Source organism: Oryzias melastigma, linkage group LG6 (genome assembly GCF_002922805.2).
Source record: "Oryzias melastigma strain HK-1 linkage group LG6, ASM292280v2, whole genome shotgun sequence".
NCBI lineage: Eukaryota > Metazoa > Chordata > Actinopteri > Beloniformes > Adrianichthyidae > Oryzias > Oryzias melastigma.
The window spans coordinates 25,241,858-25,258,874 of NC_050517.1; the positions used below are offsets into that span (position 1 = coordinate 25,241,858).

At 36.9% G+C, this 17,017-nt stretch overlaps 1 protein-coding gene across 2 annotated transcripts in view; it reads right to left on the bottom strand.

The window, feature by feature from the left end:
* Positions 1–1,115: 1,115 nt before the first annotated feature.
* The window catches only part of LOC112152666 (spondin-1), a 93,217-nt gene continuing 77,315 nt past the window's right edge, over positions 1,116–17,017 (bottom strand). For both annotated transcript variants that reach the window (XM_024282373.2, XM_024282374.2), the window contains 6 exons: positions 12,835–13,017; positions 7,073–7,243; positions 5,708–5,875; positions 5,475–5,630; positions 4,193–4,381; positions 1,116–2,789 (listed from right to left, as the gene is read on the bottom strand). In XM_024282373.2, the coding sequence (XP_024138141.1) occupies positions 2,638–2,789; positions 4,193–4,381; positions 5,475–5,630; positions 5,708–5,875; positions 7,073–7,243; positions 12,835–13,017 (1,019 nt within the window). In that variant the 3' untranslated portion in view covers positions 1,116–2,637. The remainder of the gene's footprint in view (positions 2,790–4,192; positions 4,382–5,474; positions 5,631–5,707; positions 5,876–7,072; positions 7,244–12,834; positions 13,018–17,017) is intronic.

Below are 17,017 nucleotides of genomic sequence, written 5' to 3' on the forward strand. Positions count from 1 at the left end.
TCCATTGGAACGTAGGGTAAAAAACTCTGCTTTTTTAAAATTTACTTCTGTATTTTCAATTTGAAAGACTACCTGGTCGTTTATTTGGTATCATTTTGATCAGCACAACCTCACTTATGTAACAGTACCTTTATTTTGCCATTTTTCCATGTTATATTCTCACACTAGACATGATATCATGCAAAAACAGAAAATTCCATCTGGAACAATGTGATTCATTTTGCTGTGGAAACCCCAAAAATGTTTAACTAACTGTTTTTACAACATATGATGAAAGTTTTAGGTGTAATTTTATGAAAAAAAACAACCAGAATAAAAATTCTCAACAGACTAATCAACATATTTTTGAATGAAAATACAAAAAAAAAAAAAAAACCCAGGCTAAAGTCATAACACGAAGCTCAAAAAATAAGAATTTCTCTCTTAAGAGCACTGCTGTCTACATTTTTCCTGGAATTCTGTTTTTCCCTTTTCCAGCTTTTTCCTTTTTTTCTCAAAAACTTTTTTTATTATGCTTGTGAAAAATAAAAAAAATGTTTGGGAGAAGTTCGATCCAGCTGGATTTCAGGTCGGCTGCTCACAGGTTTGGGCGTGTATGTCTTATTTGAACTGGTCGCTTTCAGTGGTGTCGGTGGGCGGGACTTTTGCAGAGAATCTAACATACCGTAACTTTTCAACCATTAACACGATCAAGAGATTCTGAAGGAGTGAAGCAAGCCGCTTTTCTCCATTAGAATCTGCTGGAATTATGTTGATTGTGTTAACGGTTGAAAAGTTACAGGAGATCAAAGAACATAAACAGTGGAGCTTCAGTGTTAAAGGATTAAAATAGAAGATCGATTTTGTCCAAAAACCACAAATAAATGCCATATTATCTCTTTAATTTAATAAAATCTCAATCACAGGATGTAAAAAGAAGTTTAAGTTTATTTTATTCAGTTTTATTATGCTGATCTCACAGCTGCACGGGAGGACGCCTGAACGCGATTATTAAATATTAACAAATTAATTATGTTTATAAATCACCCGCGTTAAAGCGTCAACATTCACAGTCCTAATATATTTATAAATTCTTTTGTTGAGCAGTGTTCAAGTCCCACACAGAAGCAGTTATAAGATTTGACAACTTTCACAATTAACTTTTTATTGTAAAGGTGGCTTCTTACAAAATAGTCACGAGGTACAGAAGAAGAAAAGAAAAAAAAATCTGAAAAAGAAAAACAATAGTGGAGTTTAAAAAACATTTGGAACAAAGAAGACTAAAAAGAAGAACAGAACACAGCTGGCATGAAAAACAACAAGAAGATAAAATACAAACAACTTGTTAAAGCATAAACCTGCTGATAGACCTTTCATACCACACAATTCTGCACCATTTTGTGCAGCAGAGCAGATCTGCATGACTTCCTACCAAAGGCAGACATTAACTACAGGTGATGAAGCCTAAGGGAGCATAAAAAAGCAAAAATTGCACATGCGAAAACAGGATTTCAATTCCGTATTAGCTGAGACGACAGAAAAAACAGCAGTGAGGACTGACCTCAACAGTAGAAAAACATTGAAGCGTGCCTGTGTGGTCTGGTTTTGTAGTAATTGTGTAGCAGTGTCATTCAAATGCATGGTGAGACAGTGGATTGAAAGATCCTTTTTGGATGAAAAACTAAAAAGATGCATTCCTGCTATGAGAGCTTGTGCATTTGCTGTGTGAAAACATGATTTTTCATTAAATGTTTGATTATTTCTCTTGTTTGCAGCTGAAGGTTCATGACTAAAAACAACATAAAACTGTGTTTCTTTATGTTTGGGAACAACAAAAACTGCTAAAAAGGCAATAAAGTCACAGTTTGCCTCTACAAAAACACATCTTCAGAAATACTTTGAGTATGTCTTTAAATGATTGTGCCTGTATTTATATTTAATAGTTTTTCTTGGTTAAAAATAATAGAGCTAAATTTAGAAAAAAATTTATATTTATCAGTTTCATGTTTGAAAGACAAAAAAGGAAGGTTGCCATTAGAAATTTTTTTAAGTTTCATACATTTTAATTGTCTTTATCACCTAATATTTTAATATCTTGACATGAAAGATGTTTTTGGCAATCCTCCGGTTGTCATGGCAACATCTATGCAACTAATGCTCAACTTTTTTAAAATTTTGACTGAAGTGTGTACTATATTTGAGGGTATTTTTTTGTTTCTCTCATTTAAAAGAATATAAATGACTGTACAATCCTGCCTAAAATGTTAACTAAAGTTAAATGCTCTATTGCAAAAATGTATTAAGCTTTTCTTGAATTAAGATGAATTATGAAATATTCTATTAAAGAAAATGACCTGCTGAGAAAACAAAATATTTAAATCGATGAAAAAAAAGAAAGTGGTTAGTTTTTCTAAAGCAGATGTTTGCAGGACACAGGTGCTCTTCTTACCTCCATTGTGGTCTAAAACAAAAGTCTTAGTGTTACAACATGTCTACAATGGCTTCACTAAACAGCCAATCAGCTTCTACTTGTTTATCCCTCTCTTTCTTGTTAGCTCTTTTTCATCTCTACACACACATATAAGGAACTGTTTTGTTTTTCTTATGCCCTGCATAAATCCCTCTTTTTTTCTCCTCTCTGCAGCTCAGTAGTGCCCCCTAGCAGGGATGAACGTTACAGGCATGGACCTCCTTCTGCTCTTTGCAGCTGCCCTTTGCCCTTTTCCGCTCCACCTTGAAGCGCTCCTGTATTCCTCCTCCGCAGGGTTTGGTGCAGGAGGTCCAGCTGCTCCATGGGTGGCTCCTGCAGCCTGCAGGTGGGAACAACAGAGCAGCAGCTGAAACTTAAAGAAAAACAGGTCATGACGAAAATCATGATTCAGATGATATTTTTAATTACAATTTTTTAAATCAAAAACGGAAAAATTTAGAAATATTAATACATTTTGGTTCCTTTTTTTGCTCTGTTAAAGCAGAGGATGGAGATAGTGGACAATATGCAAATATAACTTCATAAACAGACTTTTGTAAAAGATAGACAAGTAGCAATGTTAATAGTTTAAAGATTCAGCAGCTTCTTAATTTTTTAATTTAACTTGATTGGTGTCGATTCTGAATTACTGATTTATTAGACCAGTTTAGCTTTTTGAAAGGCACCACATTTATTAAATATTCTGCTTCACAGCTTTGTTCATTATCCCCAGTAAAAGGAAGAACTTCCAGGTTGAACACCTCCCCTTTCGTCTCATCTATTCACAGATCGATAAAGTTTTACTTCAATCGCAGTTTTTATAAACCACTTTTTGTTTGTCTTTTGAAAACTCTCGTAAACAAACCATACTGAAGTCTGAATTTATTTCCACCTGTGGAAAAAAAATATCTGTGTTTGCTTGTAAGTTGATGCTACATTAAGGTCATTTTGGAGCTGAAGTGGCTTTTTGCGTATTTGTTGGCACCAAGGTGTTAATGTTTGTTAAAATGACCCTGTTCTGGACTTTAACCCAGACTTTAAAGATCCGCTCCAATAAAAATGATGTTTTTAACATGCTCTTGTGGTAATTTTCTGATGATGGTGGACATATATCAAGAAAATTGAGCTAAAAAATGCATTTCTAAGTATTTCTTCATTCACATCTTGGTGAATCAGAGGCAGAAGAAAAAAGTAGGAGAATTAAATGTGCCTATAACATGTTGTCTTGGTTGGTTTGAATAATAAAAAAAAGCTGGAAAATAGTAACTTTAGGAGCTATTTCTATGTTTTTTATGTTTTTGAAATAAACAGTCAATGTTAGAGACTTGTAGGTTGTATTGTTGTCAAATTTGATGCCAATATATTCACTTTATCAGCAAATTAATATTGACTTAAATATCAGCTATCAGCCGTACAGACTTATAAAAAATACCATAAATACCATAAATACCCAAAAATACCAGTATCATATCAGCCTTACAAAGAACCATTTCGATTGATTACTAGAAAAAAGGCTGTTAGCAAAAGCTTGTAGCAGTGACACAGATGCTCCAATCAACAAGCTCCCTACTGATGCATCCAGGTAGGCTGGATTTTTCTCTGTTGATTTATTTATTCAATTTTTTTTTCGTGTTTTTGTTTTTAACTGTTAAGCACTTCAAGCTGCACAACTATGAGAAGCGCTTCTTTTTAAATACAATTTGATTTAATTTGATTTGATTTTTAAGTGTCTCAGAGGCACACCTCTGCTTTCCTTTCTCTTTCCAGGGCATTTCCTGAGCTTGCACTTCTTCCTCTGGATGGTCTCAGGACAAGCTCTTCCCCCGAAGTCCGGCTCCAGTTTGATCATCCGGGTACGAATGGTGTGTCCTTTCCCACAGGACTTGTTGCACTCGGACCACTCCGTCCACTCTGAGACCATGCAGTCGACCGCTTCAAACGCAGAAACAAGAACAGAAGATTGATTGACAAGCAAAAAAGAAGAAATATTAGTAGCTTTGTGATCTTAGGAAAATAGTAAATAAAATAATAATACTCTTCAATCAATTTTAATTGCAGCAACTTAACATCTGCAACTCTGTCTGACATTCTGAGTATGCCCCCTGGTGTTCAAGGTGTAGAACTGCACTCCATTTCAGTGAGATCTTTACAGCAGTTTAACCACAATCAGCCTCCATTTGTGTTTTTTTTAATTGGCTTAAGCATTTCTTACTGTTAAAACACCTGATTGTAGCTAAAAAAAAGCTCCAGCAAGATGCAAAAAGGCTTTACACCGTGGATTTTTTTAAGAAAGGGGAATTAGCTTAAGGACATAAATGTTAAAAACTGCTGTAAAATCCAATAAAGTTACTAAAAAACAGAATATGTATCAAAAGTGAAAGTGCACAGATATATGCACTTATTAGAATTGTTTCTATGACACCAAAAATAACTGAATATTATTGGCAACCTACGTTGGACTGTGCAGACACTGAACAAAGTAATGTGAATTTATTTCTATTTTTTATGAATAAAAGTATTTTTGCTTTTAAAAAGTAAAATTGTTCAGGAAATAACCAAAACAAAAGGCAAAAAGTGAGAGGAAAGTTGATAAGATCTTTCCTAATTCAGCTGAGTGAAAATTCTATTATTTTGTTTGAATCAGAACTTTTTTTGTTAACTACAAGATAATGAAAGTTGCACAAAGCTCTCCAAAACTGCAACAAACCACAGACCTTGTGATAAATATATTAATTGTAAACAAACTACTTTAAAATCACTTAAATGTGATTATCAATCAGACAAGAAAAGATATTTTAAACACACACAAAAAACCTTTTTATCCATAAAACAATCATTTTTGCAGTCTGAAAATCTTTTGGAAACATTTGTTTACAAAACTATGTTGAAAGAATTTGTGTACAGCACAGTAAACATATTTGGTATGAAATACATTTTTTGCAAAAAGTTGTAATTGCTGTTTCATGAAATAAGAGTGAAAAAATGAGTTTAAATTTAGGAGGAGAACTCTGAAAGTTTCACTCACCGCACTCGGGCAGCCTGCACTCCTTCTGCTCCGTCTCCTCCCTACACTCCGCCTGATTCGTCTTCCTCATCCTCTGGCGTGTCCGAGTGCCGCGGCCACACGTGGCGCTGCACTCGCTCCACTCCGACCAGGGCGTGGGCACACAGGCGTCGGCGTCTGCGATCACACGGTCTTTAGCACAAGAGCGACCACACTAAGGAGTGAAGCTACGGCAGCGGCGACTGCAGACTCACGGCACTCTGGCATCATGCACTTGTCCACCTCTGTGATCTCTACTTTGCACATGGAGCCGTCTGTAGGGGGCATCTTCACCATGCGCTCACGTCTTCTCATGCCGAGGCCACAGGTGACGCTGCAGGGGTCCCACTCCCCCCACTCTGTCACCACGCAGCTGCTGGGCACTGAGAGAGGCGGGGCATCCACAAACTGTTCTTAACTTTGCACCAGCATTAAACGAAAAATAAATCACTTAAAATCAACAGGTTTATTTTCTGTTGAGATGTCTAGAAGTAAACTGCTGGGAGGGTTAATTACCCGACCAAGTAAAATCAGAAATAAACTCTTTATTGTTTAATGCTTCATTAGATTCACTGTGTGATGAGAGCAGAGCTTCACAGGAATTTAGTCTTTTATTAAATGCTGCTTTTACTGGAATCACACAAAAAAACTGCCAGTTTTGACCTGCAAAGGGACCAATTCTGGGATCAACCAACTTTGTCCTAATTACAATAAACTACAGACAAACCATTGGGTCTTATCTGCTCATTGTCTGTCTGTATATGCAGCCAATGGAAACAATCCCGTCTGATAAAATCAGCCGATTTATACTAAATTATTTAAATAATTTTATATTAAAAGACCCATTCCAATGAATATTGGAGTGTGTCAACCTCGCCTCGTACCTTAAGACTTCAGATCGCATCTGTACATTGACTTAACATTAAAATATGACCCCCCTGTCGCGCAAATCGTGTCCGGTGTGAATGCACCATTAAATGTTTTGCCGATGCCTCCCCAATAAGAACCTAAAACTGTCTTCAATCTCCCTAAAACACAGAATACAGCACTTTAAAAGTGAAGAATATTATGAGATTCACAGAAGTGAAAATGCTCTTTTATAACTGGCTCTACAAACAAGTATGCTTACATTAGAATGCATGAGAACAAGGATCAAAATTGGTCGTTTGGTGAACTTAAAGGGTAACCAAACCCAAAATCAACATTTTTTTTGGCTGTTTACCTGTATAAATGGGGCTCTAAAAGTGATTTCTGTTGCCAAAGTTTTGACAAATTAAAATAAACTTGTTTATATCTTGAAAATATAGTCAAAAAACGTCTGTGTGCTGCCCCCTCCAGGTTGAACCGAGGTATTACATTTGAATTTTGTCATTGGTCAAACCATTCAAGATCCACATCATTTCATAAGTCCCAAATAATGATCTGCAGTTGCAGTATTAACAGTCTTGTTCCCAAGCCCCGCCCCTCTGACTAGATTTTCACATTTCGGCTGTGGGTGGAGTCAGCCTCCAACTTCCCTGTTTGGTTACCCTTTAAGTTCTAGTGTTTTCAGATTCCGACCAATCCAAAGACAGACTCACAGCACTCGTCGTTTACGACACACTTCTCAGTTTCTTCGGTGTGCAGCTGACAGAGCGAGCCATCCTCGGGATACTGCTTGACGTATCGCTCTCTGGACCTCATTCCCATCCCGCAGGACACACTGCAGGCTGACCAGCTGATCCACTCCGACATCATGCATGTCGATGGCTCTGCACAGCAAAAATAAACAAGTGTAAGAGTCTATTGACATTTTCCGGCTTATTTTCTCCCATTTCTCTCTGCTTGTGTCGGCTGCGAGGATTCATATGTAGGACAGCGCGCTGTCTGGAGCTCCGTGTTCCCAGAGGGCGTCATTAAACACCAAAACAATACATTATTTGTCAAGTTTCCTTTCTTAAAAGCTCATCGCGTGCAAAGGTGCAAACAAGAGAGAATCATAAGAAGACAGTGTTAAAGGTCACAACAAGTTCCAGAGCACCTCCAAACTAAAAACATGTTATTTCTGACTCCGTTCAGTTACAGGAATTCTGTGTCTCGATGGAAACAAGCTGATTTTTACCAGTAAAACCCCCCAAAACATTGAAATTGTGTTAATACATTAAATGGAACAACTTCATAAGATTTGATGTATAAAATAAACAGTTGATTTTATGACCCTGTAATAAATAAACTGATTGCTTCACGCGTCTCTTTGGTTTTGTAACCTTTGTAAGGTTTCTACGCTTCTGCAAACAAAACAGGTCATTAATTGAATAGTAAAGATGATTGCTTTAATATGATCTCTAAATCAACATTTATAACAGTTCCTCTCTGGTTTAATTCTCTTCATAAAAACAATTTTTTGATTCTACATAAATAAACTCTTTTGCTTTTCTTTCAATTCTTTTTTTTTTCCCTTTAAGTTTTGTGTTCGTGCAAATAAAACATGAACATTTATTACAGATTTGCACTGACTTCCTGTTCATCTTTGAGATCTTCTTTCTGGGTATCATTTCAATGAAATACTCGTAGTCCCAGCTCAGTGCCCTTGTGGTAGAGTGTCCGCCCTGAGATTAGAAGGTCGTGGGTTCAAATCCCGGCTGAATCATACCAAAGACTGTAAAAATAGGACCCAGTGCCTCCCTGTTTGACACTCAGCAATAAGGGGTTGGATTTGGGGGTTAAACCACCAAATAGTTCCCGAGCGCAGCTGTGTCTACAGCTCACCGCTCCCCCAGGGGATGGGTCAAATGCAGAGAACAAATTTCACACACCTAGGTGTGTGACAAATAGTGGAACTTTAACATCTTTACCTTTTCTATATTAAAACCTTTTTTTAACTTTAACAAAATTTGCATTGCATATTATCTAAAATATTGGTTTAATTTTTCAAACTATAAACAACCATAGCAACAGCATGATCACTAATAAAAGACCACTGTGATCGATTTTAAAAAATATAATTGGAGTTCAACTTTAAGAAAACTTTGTAATTGTTGTGTTGTTGTGGAAAAACAAAGCAGTTTTTAAATATTTGGAAGGTATAACCTGTGAATTTAGTCCAGAAGCAGCTAAAATAATAGTATCTGAAAAATACCACCTTTAAATTTTAAACAAGCTAAAGTTTAAGGTGTAATTTCCAAAGAGCCCTCAGTAAGAAACTGCTCAAACTCCTTTTTTAATGAGGTGCCTGAGGGAGCGTCACATCCTTGGCTCGGGCCCAGGAGAGACAGAGTCAATATGTATGACCTCGTCTTGTGTCAGCTGAAAAGTGAACTGCGGCTTTCCGAGCTTAACAAGGCTCCACTCTATTTTATCACCATTAGTCAGCCTGGCGCTTCAAGATCCCCCATTTCTTCTCCGATAGGGACGCCGTACAGGCCTAACTGCCTATCAGTGCCGTCTCCTCAAACATCTTTGGCGAGCAGCATCCTGGTGTCAGCGGAGGGTGATGATTGAGAACAGACTCTAAAAATCAGCATTTTAGTTTTCAGGCGAAAAAACTACCAGGAACTTAAAAAACTTTTTTATTTTGGTATCCCAACCCTTAAGTTGTGACTCCCCAGGAACATCTCGCAGGCTGTGGCCCATTAGAGCAGAGCTAAGTGAATCATTAATAAAAGATACAGGTATGAGACCTCCTCAGAGACAAAGACTTTCCCAAGAATATTAATCGGCTGCATCGGTCCCAGAATGAACCCTGCAATTATCAATCTCCCATCGCTCGCTAACGGAGCGCTAAATGAAAACAAAGGAGAAGGGCTCGAGAACAAAGAGCTATCTGTGTTGCTGTCTGATAATCGATAAGAGGAGCAGCGGAGGATGAAGGCTCCCTGGAACTCCTGTGATGAGGGGCAGCATCTCAGGAGCCAGAGGAGAGACAAAGGCCGGTGCTGCCTCCCAGCATTTCAAACTCTACTGGAAAATATTGTGAAGTTGAGTTATAGCAAATTGACTTAAATTCTTGTTTTCTGCTGTTTATTCTCAGTTAAGCCTTATGCTATCCTAGCTAGGTATGCTAATGTTGGGAGTGGCGTCATCTGGACCCCACTAGACAAAGAGTTGAATTTTTTTTATTTAAATGATTTTGGATTTTCACTGGTGTCTGTGGCAGACATGAAATCCTGTCCACCGTCATCCACATTTGTCATAGAATGGACAACACGTCAATGTAAACTCCTTTGTTACTTATAGCAGAAAAGCCTCAACATGAAAACCAAGCTTTAACTTAGAAAGAAAACTGAACTTTAGAGGGGAAAAATGAGTAATTTAATTCAATCTTCCTGCTGATCCACAAACAATATTTGTTCTTTCGCTTAAACAGAACGACAGTATTGAGGAGCGCGGCCTCTTTCCACTGAATCTTGATCTAAGCATCCTGAATCCAACCAGCTGCTCTGCTAATCCGCAAAGACTTTCATGTTTTCTGTGAAGTCATTAGGGCAGCAATCAACAATATTTACTCTGCGTAGTCTGTGATTGTGTCAAATATTTACTGGAGCTTATCGGCTTGTGTGGGCTTTGATGTTTTTCAGAGATCGCGGCAGTCATGGCTACAAACCACGCCGGTTTCAGCTGTTAATCTCCTCTCATTACAAACCTCCAGCTTTGCAAGCCAGAGTACAATGGTTTCCTGAAGGTGTTCACCTCAAAGATGGTTATGAATGAAGCCCCCACAGTTACTGAGTGGGGTTTTTGTCACAGTGGGATGAACACCTGAATTTAATCTACTTATTAGTTAAAGGCTGTACTCCTCAGCTCTTTTTAGTATACTAACTTCTGGGAGGATTAGAATAAAAGAGGAACCTCTGAATCTAATTAGTGAAAACCCTAAAGTTTAATTCATTTACACTAAACAAGAGTTCCTCTTAACGTAAATCAAACTAACAATCTCAATTGAAGTTTTTTCTGTGAGATCTCCTTGGAAAGTTTGCTAAAGCTCAAAAGTTTTTAAAACTATTTTTCTCATATTGCTTAAACGGTGGTTGATCTATGTTAAGGGAATCTATTGTGGCTTTTCCGCATTTTAATCTGAATATTTTGTTTGTTTGTGACATTTGTGATACAATCAACATTTTTTTTAATTTAGCCAGCTGCTGCACATTCACCTGTCTTAACCACATATGTTCCCAAATCTGATATTTCCTTTTATGTGGAAATGAAGAAGCAGAAAAGGACACCCAGTGACTTTGGTTTGAGTCAGGTAATAAAAGTAAAAAATAAAAAAGTGTAGCAAGTGTACCTCAGTGATTAACCACAAAGTGACTCGTTCACATGATGATGATGAAGCTTTTTACATTTTTTTAAGCATGTGACACTTTCTGTGATTTCTTAAATGTGATTATTTTGTCATTTTTGTCTCTATTGTCAGAAATACTTTTACATTTTGCACAAAATCAATATTAATTTTGATTCACATTCTCAAAAAAAAAGTATTTTCTACCTCGACGTTGCTTGTTTTCATAGATATTAGTTGAAGTTGAAGGTACAAGGAAAAAGGACAAAAAGAACATTGTAGAGGACGTTCATGCATGTAGTTAAAGAGGACATGTTGGTTGGTGTGAGTGAGGAGGACACAGAGGATTCTCTGTGGTGACCTTAATGCTGCATTTACACCGGACGCTATTTTGTGTGGCAGGGACATCATGTTCAGATGTAATCTGGGGTCCTGTGGTGTGATTTGTGCATCAGGCACGGCGAGATTGACGTGGCGCATCAACCAATTAGGGACTCTGCTTTGGACACGTGACATTTTTTAGTGACTCAATGAAAGGGTAGAAAAAAAAATCCAATATGGCCGCTCAATGTGAGGAATTTCATCCTGTACTTCTATCCATTTTTATAATGTGTTGGGTTTCCTGAAACTGTTCCAGTGTTGAGTGAAGGCGGGATATACCCTGGACAGGTCGCCAGCCTGTCACAGAGCCCATAGAGCTGGAGCGATTGTTCCCGCTACACTAGCTGGGTGGTCAGCGTAGCGAGCTCTGCTGCCACAGACTGCCAGTCCTTCGGCATCAGAGCTCGCTGTGACATCATAGCGGGCGCAATTGCTTTAGCTCCATGGGCTTATGATGTTTTGACATTATGGCGATGTGCTAGCCTCTCCAAAACATATAAACTCAAGCTACTCGTTCAACATCATCCATGTTTTCTAAGATGTGTTAAAGAATAAACGGCCAGGGTGTCAATAGGTCAAACAGTAAATTTCGTCAAAAGAGAAAAGGCAGACGCAAATATGACACGGGAATCACATTTGATGTGAATGCAGCATTAAAGGGAGCAGGTAAACGACGAAGGAGATGATTTATAAAAAATATTACTCTAATAATAGTAGACAGACATTTTTTATTGTAAATTCAAGTGAAGTTTGTTCTGTCATCCAAATTTGAGCTGGAATCAAGATGGCGTCCCTTTTCATCCTTGGATGTGCCAACTGTTTGCAAATTGACCATGGAGGAGAAATGATGTTTGTGCCTGAATTATTTGACATCAAGTCTTTTATATGCAGGAATAGAGCTGTGAATGAAAAAGCCTGGAGCAAGATTCATGAGATTTGCACCACTTGGACATTTTACACCAAGCCTCTTCCAACTGTACGTACATGTGCTAGTATCGCGTCACAAGAGTCCAGTGTGAACAACATGTCCCAAAAGTTTGTTCAAGAACTCACATCCAATGTGCTCGCTAATGCAGGAAACATGTCCGGTGTGAACGTAGCATCAGATCAGAACAGGTGCAGATTATTCAATAAATGCAATATGAATGCAAAGTAAAAGGATAAATACATCTCTTCACATCTCTATCATGAAAAACCAACCGGTGTTTTTTTAAAACAAACTTGGACACAACTTTCTGCCTTTTGGAAATCCTTTAAAAATGTTTAAATTATCCGTTTTTGTTTTGTGCTTTTATATCTCTGTAAACAGAATAAAAGGATTCAGAGGCTGACTCCATCATCTTTAGTTTGTTTTCTCAAAACAAGTCAATTATATTAAAAAAAGGGAATACAGACCTTTAAAACCCATAAAACAGCCTTACAGCATCATTTCACACTCCGATGGTCTCTTAAGGGTAATTTAAAGGTTTGATGAGTACAAGTCCAGGTTTCTTTAAGTTTAAATGCTCATCGGTGAGATAAAGCCTTCCGTTTGGGTCCATTCAGAGGCACTTAAAGAGCCGTTACTTTCAGTCTAATGAGCCAAACAAGGAATTATCTGCCTTTATATTTTGTCTGTGTTAGCAGAGGTCCTTCTACACAGCCAAATAAATGTTAATTATTGACAGGAAAACCTCCCCTCTGCGAGTGTGATGGTGCGTTTACCCTCCATGCTGCATCCTGGCGCCATGCATGGCTGGAAATCCTGCGTGTGAGGACAGGGCACGCTCAGGTCGAGCTGCGCCTTCAGCATCCTCTGCCTCATCCTGCGGCCTTTGTCACACGTGGCGCTGCTGCACGCCGACCATGGAGACCAGGCCGAGTAGATGCATGTCTCTGGTGTGTCGTCTGAAAGGGAAAGATGGGGAAAGGGAGACACTTTAGTTCAGTTTGTTAAGGAGGAAAGAATAAAAGGAAGGGAAGAGAAAAGAAAAACCTGGGTGAGCTTGAGTCTTTAAGATAACATATAGTGACAGAGAAGGAGGGAGGGGAAGGTAAGACGAGAGGTGGACTGATGTGTAAGTGAAACCTCTGAAGTGGACCGATGGGAAAAGACTAAATGGAAATCTGCCTCTGGTGTCATCTCTCACAGAGAGGAGAAAGAAAGTGAAGACATGTAGTGGAAGAAAGGCATAAAAAAGGAAGCGGCGAAGAGGCTCATGACTGACTCTGGAAGACATTTATTAAGCAGCAGGAGATCCTTGTTAGGAATTCTGCTACGTGCGCAGAATCCTGCTCTCCAGTCGAAACATAAAACCTTTCCAAGCGAAGCACAAAAGAGGAGCAGCTTCTCCTACAACTGATATCTGACTGAAGAAAATCCAAACATGGGTTCTGACTGATTATTTTAATTTGAAGATTTCTCTGTAATTTCTGACATCAATTAAACACATTTGTTTTAAAACAACTGTGTGTATCTGTGTAGATAAGAGACAGAGCACCATGGAGCCCTTCAAGACACAACTTCAGCTGAAACTTTCATTTTGGTTTGTTTCATCATCATTACTCAACTTCTGATTTTATTTATATATTCATTTATTATTATTTTATTTGATCTATTTTTATATTTAGTATCTACTTACTTCCATGCTGATACACTTATGTATGTACATAAGCATGTACATACATTACTAAAATTATAACTTAATTATTCATGTCAGCGCTTACTTACAAACTTAAGTACTTACGTACTTTCTTAGGCAGCAGTTATGTACTTTCTTAAGTACTTATGCACTTTCTTACATACTCACTTATTTTTGTATGTACTTACTTATGTATGTCTTTACTTACTTATTTGTGTATGTACTTAGTTATGTATTTACTTACAAACTTACGTACATAAGTACGTAATTACAAACTGACTTTTATTTGTACCTACATACTGACTTCAGTACTTACGTACTTTGTTACATACTTACTTATTTGTGTATGTACTTACTTGTGTATTCACCTCATTTGTTTATCTACTTATTTAGGTATTTACTTACTTACAAACATATGTACGTACTTACCAACTAACTTACTTATTTATGTACTTACATATGTACGTACCTACATACGTAATTACTTACTTATGTATTTACTTAGTTATATATGTATTTACTTACTTACATATGTACTCACTTAAGTACCTATGTACTTACCTATATATTTACATATATACATACTTATGTGCTTAATAACTTACTTATGTATGTACTTACTAATATACTTATGTATGTACTTACTAATATACTTATGTATGTACTTACTAATATACTTGTGTATGTATTTACTAATATACTTGTGTATGTATTTACTAATATACTTATGTATGTACTTACTAATATACTTATGTATGTACTTACTAATATACTTGTGTATGTACTTACTAATATACTTGTGTATGTATTTACTAATATACTTATGTATGTACTTACTAATATACTTATGTATGTACTTAGTTACTTTGGTATGTACTTACCTATGAACTTACATACTTACTAATGTACTTGCTTACTTTCTTATGTATTTACTTAGATACCTATTTATTTACTTACTTTTGTATTTATTTATTTCAACTACTGATTTTTGGATTTGAAATTAACCCAAGTTTGTTTTGATTTGCACAATCATAAAGACACATCTCTAATTAGTTTCAGCCTTAAACTGCTTCTCACAAGTTTCAACAGAAATTTGAAGATCTGAGCTACCAAGTATAAAGTGTATTTGATGGTACAGACGACACACATACTGCTCTGCAGCAGGACTGTCTGCTTTTTCACAGCAGGAGGGATGCAGGGATCTGCCTGATGTTTAATCTGATTATCTGCACTCCGATAGGATTTTTAGCTAAAACCTCTTGTGCTTTTAATGAGCAACGAGTGGGCCCTTATTCATAATGAGACACTCAAACCTCTTTAGTTTTTAAGAATCCACGTTTCTGAGGTGCATCCATGTTGGCAACTTTCCTTGATCTCCATGAGGAAGGAGTAACATCCAATCTTTGATAAACTCAACTCAATAACTGAAATAACTGGGATGCCATTGCTCTTGCTACTTAGTTTAGAAATCAAGTTTGTTATCATATTAAAGATAATTAAGCTTCGGTATCAGGTTATATTACAGAGATTATAACAATACTATTAAATATGAAACCTTTAAAACATGATTAAACTAAGAAACTATGAAAAGTGCTTAAATACAGATTTTCATGATTTTAGACGTGTTTGTGTTTTTGTGATTTTCTTTCCTGTAACAACTTCTCTGTCTTCTCTCTGACGCTCTTGTCTGTTGTCAGACCACAGCTGAAAATGAGAATATTATTCTTTCCTGTATAAAAAAAAAGTTAAATTAAATAAAAAGTTTTCATTTTTAATTTAACTCTAGGAAAGCATAATAACTTACAGTTAAGTTGAAATCAAACTATACTCAAGTTATCTATAATTACAAATGTGTTGTTAGTAACTGGATTTAGTGCTTCAAATGATTATTTGCTGCCAGTTTATCAATACTTGGATTGCAGAATAAAGAAAATGATAAATTGCTGTGTCTGTATGTATTTTTCATTAATATTTAGGATACTTTGAATGCCTGCTACTGCACAAGTATGAATCGCAATGAGAAAAAATATATTAATATATAACATTTACTCCATAATTGGATCTACGGGTTATTGCATGTACAGCACAAACAGAAATGGCCTTTCTTGTCTGATGCCTTGATCAGTGTGTGATTTTTTTTTTTAAACCACCATGACTGTGAGGAACAGGGGATTGTTTCATCAAAGCACTCGGAGTTTGGTTGTTCAAGGCTTGGTTGGAACAGCAACAAAGGGGGTAGGCCACCAACTCCTGGCCCCTCCTCCCCACCGCCACCAAGATTTGTTGGAGTTTAACAGAGTACAGATGTTATTTCAACCAGATCTGCTGTTGACCTGTCAAGGAGGAAAATCGCTGCCGATGTGATGTGTGCAAGGACCTCCAAACTCCAATTCACAGTGAAAATGTGCTGTTCCTTTCTGCATCAACAAAATCGAAAATTGTTTCAAAGACAACCACAATGCCTAGTGTGAGTTCTTCAGAAGAGATTATTGGATAAGCAAAGACACATGGAGTTAGTTTCTTCAGTTGTAATGTTGGCCTTGTGTTCTTGTTCTCATCAGCCACAGTGTGTTCGTACATTTAAAATCATGTCTTAGCAGCAAAAAAATTAAAGAAAAAAATAAAACATTGTTAGCGGTGCATTTCTTGTCCTAAATTTACAAAAGTTTGCATAAACAGCATTAGTTGTTGTGATTCTAATACCATGCCCATAACCCAAATGGTCAAATTTAGCACTAATTTTAAATTAGGAAATAAAGGGTTACATTTGAAAAAGGTGTTATATTTTGGGCTCAGTGGACGTGCAGCTTTCATTGAAGGCATACTTCATAATTTTCCAAAGGAGAAAGGAGTTCTTGGGTTCTTCAGAGCAAGACCATATGTCACTTAAGGCTCAGAAGCAAATGGACAGCCCAACAGTGGATTTTTAGTCTGTTAAAGACCCACTCCAATAATAAATGTCTTTTTTTGTGTTTTTAGCATGTGCTTGGAGCATTTTTCTCAAAGAAGAGGGCCTATATAAAATAAGTTAAGGTTAAAACTGCATTTCTGACAATTCTGTACATTCTCACTCCCAACTCGTCACATATGGACGTATGGTTCGGGCCCCACGCCACTTTTTGACATTTTGGGAGTCCTGCCACTATGCATAAAATGTGCCACCAAAAACAACAAAGGCTTTTTGATTTTGGCTAAAAACAACACAATCCTAATAAATTATTACTGGGAAATATGTTACAATTGAAAAAAATATTTAGCTAATGTGG